This window comes from Electrophorus electricus, chromosome 22, assembly GCF_013358815.1.
Source record: "Electrophorus electricus isolate fEleEle1 chromosome 22, fEleEle1.pri, whole genome shotgun sequence".
NCBI lineage: Eukaryota > Metazoa > Chordata > Actinopteri > Gymnotiformes > Gymnotidae > Electrophorus > Electrophorus electricus.
Window position 1 is genome coordinate 1,472,466 of NC_049556.1, and position 10,000 is coordinate 1,482,465.

A 10,000-nucleotide genomic window follows, 5' to 3' on the forward strand; every position below is an offset into this window, starting at 1 on the left:
GTGTGTGTGTGTGTGTGTGTGTGTGTGTGTGTGTGTGTGTGTGTGTATGAGAGAGAGGGAGAGAGGATGAGAGGGAGAGAGAAGAGCATGTGTGTGTGTGTGTCAGAGAGAGAGAGGGAGAGAGAGAAGAGTGTGTGTGTGTGTGTGTGTGTGTGTGTGTGTGTGTGTGTGGGAGAGAGAGAGGGAGAGAGAGAAGAGTGTGTGTGTGTGTGTGTGTGTGTGTGTGTGTGTGTGTGTGTGTGTGTGTGTGTGAGAGAGAGGGAGAGAGAGTCCTTGCATGCCTCTCCCACGGTAGGTATGGACAGACCACATTAGTGCTGACTGTGGAATCCTGGTCAGTATCAGTACCAGATGTTCCAGTCCTGAACTGCTAAAATGCTAAAGTTTATTCCCATCATAAAACAGTCAGCTGCCAAAACTCTCACTGAATAAATCACTCTTTACAAAACCTAAACAAGTATTTGCCTAGTTAGACAGTTTTCAGATCAGATTCAGCCTTTGGTCAAAACGTTTACCAGTCTCACTCACCAAAGCACGTTTTGAAGTGTGATACACTTGTGATGCATAATCACAATAATAAGATAAGCACAGTTAAAGCACAGATGTCATGGCTTGCACACGCCGACTCACAATGGGCCGCACCTGCTGAAGAGCAAGACCAAGAGAGACAGAGTCGTCTCCGATGAAAACCAAGCAACTGTGATGGACCACGTTTTTGTTCTTGGAATGACAATGAGGAAAAGAGGAGAAAGAGTCCCAACTCTCTCCCGGAATCATCCCAATCTCCCGGAATACTCCCAATCTCCCGGAATCATCCCAATCTCCCGGAATCATTCCAATCTCCTGGAATCCTCCCAATCATTTGCAGCATGGTTAAAACTGTTTTGATTTGACTGATTTTGTTTTGTGTGAATGTGGTTTGAGACTTTGAGTTTTGAGAAAAGTTTGGATATTTTTATAATTCTTCTTCATTTCTATCTAGTTAGCCATGTTTGCTTCTCAAGGTAAATTAAGTGTTTTGGTAACACAGATTATAGACTAGGATGAAACTATTTAAGTCTTAGACTTATATTTTGGGAAGGAGTGTTTATTGTCTAATGTGTACTGCACATGTTTTGTAAAAGTCTTTAAATATTTTCTATGTGTGTATGTACTGCCCTGAACACAGATCCTATAACAAACAGACAGACAGTCAAACAGACAGACAGGCAGACAGACAAGCAGGCAGGCAGGCAGACAGACAGGCAGGCAGATAGGCAGACAGGCAGACAGGCAGACAGACAGACGGACAGACAGACAGGCGTTTCCATCCTCACCCTGCCTGTTGCCCTTAAAGCTGAAGGACTGGAATCCTCCAGTCAGGGCAGAGGAGTCGATGACGTCAACGCCGTACTCGCTCTGACTCCGTCTGTACAGCGTTACCACGATGACCAACACCACCACAGTGACCACGCCCACAGCCAAGCCAGAATATAGAGCTACATTATTATTGCTCTCCATCTCAGCTGCAGAGAGAGAGAGAGAGAGAGAGAGAGAGAGAGAGAGAGAGAGAGAGAGAGAGAGAGAGAGAGAGAATGATATGTGAAAAGCAAGAAAGGGAGGCTGATCTGGGTTGTACAATTCCTGATACATCATTACCTGTTTTGGTAAAAAGCCTACACATGCACTTCCTGATACATCATTTCCTGTATTGTCAAACCCTTCAGCCATTAAACATACAAACTGAAGGCAGTAACATGAGTTGCTTTCCTCCTCTACACAAGTCTCTCAGGTACAGTACTGACATGATGAGAAACATCATAACATCTCACCTTGAGGGACCTTCATATTGTGCAGGAGTTTTTTATCTGCAAACAGACACACACACACACACACACACACACACACTCCACATCAAGGCAACGCAAGGTTCCAGACACCATTAAAAGTGAGTTTGTTACAGTAATGTACGTTTGTTATAGCACAGTGATGATCTGATCAAAGCTCAACTGGAAAATCCACTCAACGTTTACAAATAAAAAGAGAAAGAATGCAGAGACATGAGAAGAAACCTTTACTGCAAAACAAGAAAAACTCCTAGAGCCTACAGACAGATTACCACCACCACAAGTCTACATACTGTAATGACCAAATCAGAGAATGCTGGGGTATTATACCGGGATTTTCCATCAGCTCTGGTGATGCAATGTTCCTGATTAATGCTAGTCTAAAGACCTTAATCCGAGCTGTTAGCGATCATTGATGGAGTTCCCCCTGCCTCAGTACTGGGTCCTTTCTTACTTGCTGTGATGATATTTGGCACCACTGCGTTGTGAGCACACCTCGCTCAGACTCACCACAGAGACCAGGCTCAGGTCAGGACATTTAAAAAAAAAAGGTTTTTCCTGCTCAGACTGGGAGGATGTTCGGGTTACTGTGGTATCATCGGATGATGATGATGATGACTCACCCTGAATGCACAGGTCCCCCGTGCAGTTGCCAGTGGCGACGGCCACCCCGTCACACAGCCGGCCCCCGTGTTTGGGCTCAGGTTCGGTGCAGTCTCTGCTTCGCTGCATCTCACACTCCGCACTGCACACGGACCACGCGGACCAGGTAGCCCAGCCACCGTCCACTGCGCGCGTGCGCACACACGCAGACACACACGCGGATGCACACATACGCACACGCATATGAGCACACAGACAAAACACACACACGGGGGAGGGGGAGAGATATCGATAAAAACTATAGAATTATAAAAACTACAAATCCCACTGTTTTAGGGCTGCAAACCACACCCCTCTGAGAACGATCAGCTCTGCGCTCAGAACGTTCCAGAGGTTTCTGCTAACACACAGGCTGCTGGCTGCTGAGGTCATACCTAGGCTAATCTAAATGCAAATACAGCGTTTGTGTGTGGAAGCAGTTGGAGGTGAGCATGGGGGCAGAGAGGGCTGGCAGGGTGAGATTAAGACCCTCTAGGGTGAGTGTGTGTGTGTGTGTGTGTGTGTGTGTGTGTGTGTGTGTGTGTGTGTGTGTGTGTGTGTGTGTGTGTGTGTGTGTGTGTGTGTGTGTGTGTGTGTGCAGTGGCGGTGAGGTTGTGCCCAATGCAGATAACCCGCTTCCTGTATGGAGCTCACATCAAGACCATAAATATATCCTGGGGGCAGGGCTAAACCTCACCTTCCACCCTGGGGGCAGGGCTAAACCTCACCTTCCACCCTGGGGGCAGGGCTAAACCTCACCTTCCTCTCTCTCTCGCTCTCTCAATTCCCATTCTGTTTTTCCATCTTCTCATTCTTCTCCATGTTTTCTTCACCATTATCCTTATCTTCAGTGGTGGTCTGTCTCTCACATGGTCTCCCTCTCCTTCCCTGTCTGACTCCCTGTCTCACGTGTTGCTCCATTTCTCTCTCTCTCTCTCTCTCTCTCTCTCTCTCTCTCTCTCTCTCTCTCTCTCTCTTTCCATGGATCCTGGCATTACATTTCAGGGTAAAAGATTGTATGAATGAGGTCAGATAGCCTATTTACCACAACAATTTATATCATGTATATATATATATATATATATATATATATATATATATATATATATATATATATATATATATATATATATGTGTGTGTGTGTGTGTGTGTGTGTGTGTGTGGTAAGAATGCTATCTGGGAGCATGTTTATCATGGGTCTACATGTGTCCACAGTTCACTCTTCTCTGTCTGGACAAACCTTTGGCCTGCTTAGTGTTAACTGTCCAGCCAGACTGGACACCTGCATGAGTAGGACCTCAGTCAGGGAGCTGAGAAAGAGCCCAACTCTCTAAAAGAGCTCCAGTCCTGTGCAAAGACAGGAGAACCTATGGTAGATGTCCAGTGTAAAACTGTCCCTCACTGTGAGTCACTGGTAGATGTCCAGTGTAAAGCTGTCCCTCATTGGGAGGCACTGGTAGATGTCCAGTGTAAAGCTGTCCCTCACTGTGAGTCACTGGTAGATGTCCAGTGTAAAGCTGTCCCTCATTATGAGTGACTGGTAGATGTCCAGTGTAAAGCTGTCCCTCACTGTGAGTCACTGGTAGATGTCCAGTGTAAAGCTGTCCCTCATTGGGAGTCACTGGTAGATGTCCAGTGTAAAGCTGTCCCTCATTGGGAGTCACTGGTAGATGTCCAGTGTAAAGCTGTCCCTCACTGTGAGTCACTGGTAGATGTCCAGTGTAAAGCTGTCCCTCATTGGGAGTGACTGGTAGATGTCCAGTGTAAAGCTGTCCCTCATTGGGGGTCACTGGTAGATGTCCAGTGTAAAGCTGTCCCTCATTGGGGGTCACTGGTAGATGTCCAGTGTAAAGCTGTCCCTCATTGGGAGGCACTGGTAGATGTCCAGTGTAAAGCTGTCCCTCACTGTGAGTCACTGGTAGATGTCCAGTGTAAAGCTGTCCCTCATTATGAGTGACTGGTAGATGTCCAGTGTAAAGCTGTCCCTCACTGTGAGTCACTGGTAGATGTCCAGTGTAAAGCTGTCCCTCATTGGGAGTCACTGGTAGATGTCCAGTGTAAAGCTGTCCCTCATTGGGAGTCACTGGTAGATGTCCAGTGTAAAGCTGTCCCTCACTGTGAGTCACTGGTAGATGTCCAGTGTAAAGCTGTCCCTCACTGTGAGTCACTGGTAGATGTCCAGTGTAAAGCTGTCCCTCATTGGGAGTGACTGGTAGATGTCCAGTGTAAAGCTGTCCCTCATTGGGGGTCACTGGTAGATGTCCAGTGTAAAGCTGTCCCTCACTGTGAGTCACTGGTAGATGTCCAGTGTAAAACTGTCCCTCATTGGGAGTGACTGGTAGATGTCCAGTGTAAAGCTGTCCCTCATTATGAGTGACTGGTAGATGTCCAGTGTAAAGCTGTCCCTCACTGTGAGTCACTGGTAGATGTCCAGTGTAAAGCTATGAAGTTTTTCTATATCCTAAACAGATATTTATCACAAATGTTACATTTTAAGAACATAATTATATGTTGACTTTAGTTATTTTTTTCAAATATGTGAAAAAAATCTCTTCAATGGACAATATTCATGCAACAAGCAACTATACCATCCAATGCCAACAATGGAAAGGGTTCAAGTCAAATCCATAACAGACTGGCTGTAAGAACAGAGGTGACATGCTTGGGTCTTTAGTCTCTAGTTTAGGAAGATGAGTAAAGATCCCGATACAATCATCAGTTCTGCTGCAAATAAATACAGGGGTGAGTCACTCGAGCTCTCGCACTCTGTTGTTAGTGTGGAGATACAGGAATTGTTCTGACGCGACCGCTAAAGCTGAGGTTGTGAAGTGGATTCGTAGGTTTGAGGTGCTGAAGAGTCGTGATAGGCAGTGAGAATCTCGCCTTCATCTCCAGATCAAACCTTTACTCAGCCGGAAGAAGCTTTGGCACAATCCGTTTGTAATATGTTCAAATCAATGGGATTACAGTCATTTGGTGGGAGTGTCATCTGCATAGTTGTGGTAGAACGTTCCACAGTCTGTGAAGATCTGGCTGAGGGAAGCATGTGTAAACAGAACAGAGGCACTCCAAGGCGTCTGACATGAGCGAAACACTTACTGTATATAATATCTCTGTTGCTATAGAGATGAAAACATTAACAAAATCTGATGGCGCTGTGTCAAGACTGCAGGTAGATGCTTTGAGATGCATCAGTGTTTCCAGAACCATACCACTGAACTGGGATATTTTCACCGTATTATCTCCGTGAGGTGATTTTGAGAAGACAGCAGCACCACTGTGCATAGAAGAACCAATGGCCTGTCTGCTAGCATGGAGTTTAATGCTGAAAAAAAGATGCAAATTCATTACACATTTCAGCTGACACTATTTCTGAGCCCTTTGTGTGAGAAATTATTTTAGCTTGTCAGTAATGGCAAACAGAAGCCAATCGTAGAAGAAGAATGAACATCTCAGCTTGTGTGTTATGTATTATTATACTGGGAGATCACAGTGTATCTTTGTAGGCGTCTTTGTGAAGTCTGGTTTAAAGTCTTCAGCATTGGACCTGTCTTCGTTATCTCTGTTAGACTCAAACAGCTGCAGTACTTCTCCATGGTGCTTTTTGCTTGCACAACTTTAACTGTTTAAATTAACTTACATAACTGTTGAAATCACATCAATAACACTCATTATTTTTGAGTTCAAGTTATTGCAGTGTATTTGCAAATTAAAGCAGTTGGACACTGGAGGGTTAATTCTGGTGGGTGGGTGCAGTCACATAGTCTGGTCGTGAGAGTGGGCAGGTCCAGTCACATGGTCTGGTCGAGAGAGTGGGCAGGTCCAGTCACATGGTCTGGTTGAGAGAGTGGGCAGGTCCAGTCACATGGTCTGGTCGTGAGAGTGGGCGGGTCCAGTCACATGAGCTGGTCGTGAGAGTGGGCAGGTCCAGTCACATGGTCTGGTCGTGAGAGTGGGCAGGTCCAGTCACATGGTCTGGTCGTGAGAGTGGGCGGGTCCAGTCACATGGTCTGGTCGTGAGAGTGGGCAGGTCCAGTCACATGGTCTGGTCGTGAGAGTGGGCAGGTCCAGTCACATGGTCTGGTCGTGAGAGTGGGCGGGTCTTTGTGGTTGTCAGTGTGTACCTTAAAATCACCAGCAATGACAACATGATCAAATTCAGTAGAGGAGAAAAACAGCACGATCACAAAATCATCAGTAAACCTTCCATGGCACTTAGGAAATCCTGCAAAAAGTTCCTGGGACAATTTGCAGTTCTCCGATACAGTTGCAGAGATATTCATAGGAGCTAAACTCCCAGAAGATAACTGCTTACATTGAAATGAATCTTCAAACAGAGCAGCTCTTCCTCCACAGTTCCTACTGACTCATGAAACCTTTATCAGACTGAACCTCGGACTTCTGAACAGCCACACGGCTGCCTTTCAAGTCTGTGAGCTACACTGAAATCCTTCATTAAGCAGGACTCGTTGGTAGGAGATCTGATATTGAGAAGATATGACTTAATAACCTGCATTCTTGCTTCCAAGAGCTGCCACTTCCACACCATAGATGAGAAGACTGTGTTGCTGTGTTTGATGTTGCTGTGTTTGATGTCTACACTCTACTGATAAATACTGGCAAGCTCAACGTTTCACACACACATGATCCAAACCACAACCTGGGGACTTACTGGTGTGCTGAGTCTTGGTTTGTGTTTTAAAACAGCCGCCAGTATAATGTCTACTGTAGTCGCAAATTAGCAGTTTGCCGCTGCTATCATAGTGCCGGTGGAGATTGTGGTGGAGGTTGTTACCCTGGTGGAGATTGTGGTGTAGGTTGAGATTGTGGATCCAAAACCATCAGGTCTAAAGAATTCTCTACAACTCCACAACAGACTGAAATTGTCAAGGTAATTGAAGTCCATGGTGAGTATGGTATTTGGTATTTGGGAGTATGGTGAGTATTTGGGAGTACGGTATAAATTAAAAGTACATTTAATAGAGTGAATAAAAGTAAATTAAAGTCGATTAAACACTACAATATAAGATAAACAACAGTGGGACGGTGTTCACGTGAGGTGAGGTGAGGTGAGGCGAGGTGACGTGAGGTCACGTAAGGTGAGGTGAGGTGAGGTGATATGTCAGCTGCCTTAACCACACTTTTATGCTTGTATACCAGTTTCTTTCTTTTGATTTCACTTTGTGGTCTTTTGGTGGAGGTGCATATGTTACTGTATCAGTATATTTTGTCTGGACTCTGCTGATTAACCCTAATGGAAAAAAAATGAAATAAAACCAATAAATGAACACACACACACACACACACACACACACACACACACACACACACACACACACACACACACACACACACACACACACACTCACACACACACTCAGACACACACTCACTCACCAGGGCAAGGCGAGGAGCAGGCACTCTTCTGCACAGACACGCCCTCACAGAAGGCCCCACCGTTGAGCGGCGCTGGATTGGTGCATGTGCGTGACCGTCTCTGAAGGCCCCGCCCACACTGCACGCTGCACTCTGACCAGTCTGTCCAGGATGACCATCCTCCGTTCACTGAGGAGAGAGAGAGAGAGAGAGAGGAGGAGGAGGGAGGAGAGAGAGAGAGAGAGAGAAAGGAAGACAGAGAATTGAGTATAATTGAATTGAGAGAGAGAGAGAGAGAGAGAGAGAGAGAGAGAGAGAGAGAGAGATCAGTGAGAGAGATCATCTCTTAAGGCCCTGTGGAGACATAAAGCTGTACTATGTAACCTGACACCAATGACTTCTACTGCTCCTCAAATAAAGGATGTCAGACCCATCAGCTAATTGCCCACAGACAACCATAAGGCCAAGCCTCTAGTGTGTGTAATCTGAGACTTCATACACACACAGACAGGCTGAAGTCCTGATGTAGAAAGTGGAAAAAGATGAATTATTCAGAGAACTACAAATTTGGACTAATGATTAATAACGATCAACTTTCGGCAGAAGGTGCCAAACACTTCAGTTCAGGCATGTCCTCCTCAACATGAAAGTGGGACGGAGATCATCAGGTCACATGGAACACAGCACCTGAATAAAACAATGCATAAATACATAAATACTTTAAATGCTACCTTAAGAAAAAACAGTACAGCTCAGTCAGGTTCACTCAGTCTCAGTCAGTCTCAGTCAGTCTCAGTTAGGCTCGTTCAGGCTGAGTCAGTCTCAGTCAGTCTCAGTCAGTCTCAGTCAGGTTCAGTCAGTCTCAGTCAGTCTCAGTCAGTCTCAGTCAGGTTCAGTCAGTCTCAGTCAGTCTCAGTCAGTCTCAGTCAGGTTCAATCAGGTTCAGTCAGTCTCAGTCAGTCTCAGTTAGGCTCGTTCAGGCTGAGTCAGTCTCAGTCAGTCTCAGTCAGGTTCAGTCAGTCTCAGTCAGTCTCAGTCAGTCTCAGTCAGGTTCAATCAGGTTCAGTCAGTCTCAGTCAGTCTCAGTTAGGCTCGTTCAGGCTGAGTCAGTCTCAGTCAGTCTCAGTCAGTCTCAGTCAGGTTCAGTCAGTCTCAGTCAGTCTCAGTCAGGTTCAGTCAGTCTCAGTCAGTCTCAGTCAGTCTCAGTCAGGTTCAATCAGGTTCAGTCAGAACAGGGTGAAGGAACTGTTGACGCATTTCACACAGCGGCAAAATAACCAATCAGATCTGTTCCTGTGCACGGCCGTTCCTGGGGTCTGATAAGGGAACGTAGAAGGGCGCTTGGTCAGGTAGCATGACAGCGTGGCAGCATGACTGGGAGATGCTGTTTCCTTAGTGTGGCGTCTCAGCTGACAGACGGGTCAGAATACTGATGTCTGGACCACTGTCCAAACCTGACTGACCTCTTCAAAACATTACATCACCAAGGCCGTTCCTACCCTGGAGAAACCCCAGCTGGAAGCCAAACCCAAGAACTCGGATATACCAACACACATCATATCTCACCATAGACGGTAACAGTTGCCGAGGCACTGCGTCTCCTAGCAACGACATTGCTGGCCAAGCAGGTGTAGTTGCCAGAGTCAGAGAGGCGTGCCTCATTGATGATCAGGTTGTGACCGGCTCGTGTGTCGATGTTGGCATCATCACGGGAACCGATGGGCTCCTCGTTCTTCAGCCACTGCACCTGCAGAGGAACGGTGAAGACCACACTCACAACATGGCAACAGTAACTGCAGTAATGGTAACCACAGTAACAGTAACCATAGTAACAGTAACCAGAATAGTAACAGTAGTATAGTAACCAGTAACAGTAACCATAGTAACCATAACCATAGTAGCAGTAACTGCAGTAACAGTAACAGCAACTGCAGTAACAGTAACCAGAGAAACAGTAACTGTAGTAACAGTAAGTGCAGTAACAGTAACCGTAACCGTAACTGTAACTGCAGTAACAGCTGCAACAAAGCAGAGTGCACAGATGGGCAACTGAAAATACCAGATACAAAAGAGAGAGAGTGAGAGATAGACAGAGAGAGAGAGAGAGAGGGAAAGAGAGAGAGAGAGAGAGAGAGAGAGAGAGGGGGGGGGAAAG

At 46.1% G+C, this 10,000-nt stretch overlaps 1 protein-coding gene across 1 annotated transcript in view; it reads right to left on the reverse strand.

The window, feature by feature from the left end:
* The window catches only part of unc5da (unc-5 netrin receptor Da), a 154,647-nt gene that overhangs the window by 27,848 nt on the left and 116,799 nt on the right, over positions 1–10,000 (reverse strand). Inside the window, exons 5-9 of the mRNA XM_035521152.1 lie at positions 9,412–9,592; positions 7,867–8,034; positions 2,450–2,614; positions 1,812–1,847; positions 1,317–1,505 (exon numbers count right to left, since the gene is read on the reverse strand). Of these exons, the coding sequence (XP_035377045.1) occupies positions 1,317–1,505; positions 1,812–1,847; positions 2,450–2,614; positions 7,867–8,034; positions 9,412–9,592 (739 nt within the window). The remainder of the gene's footprint in view (positions 1–1,316; positions 1,506–1,811; positions 1,848–2,449; positions 2,615–7,866; positions 8,035–9,411; positions 9,593–10,000) is intronic.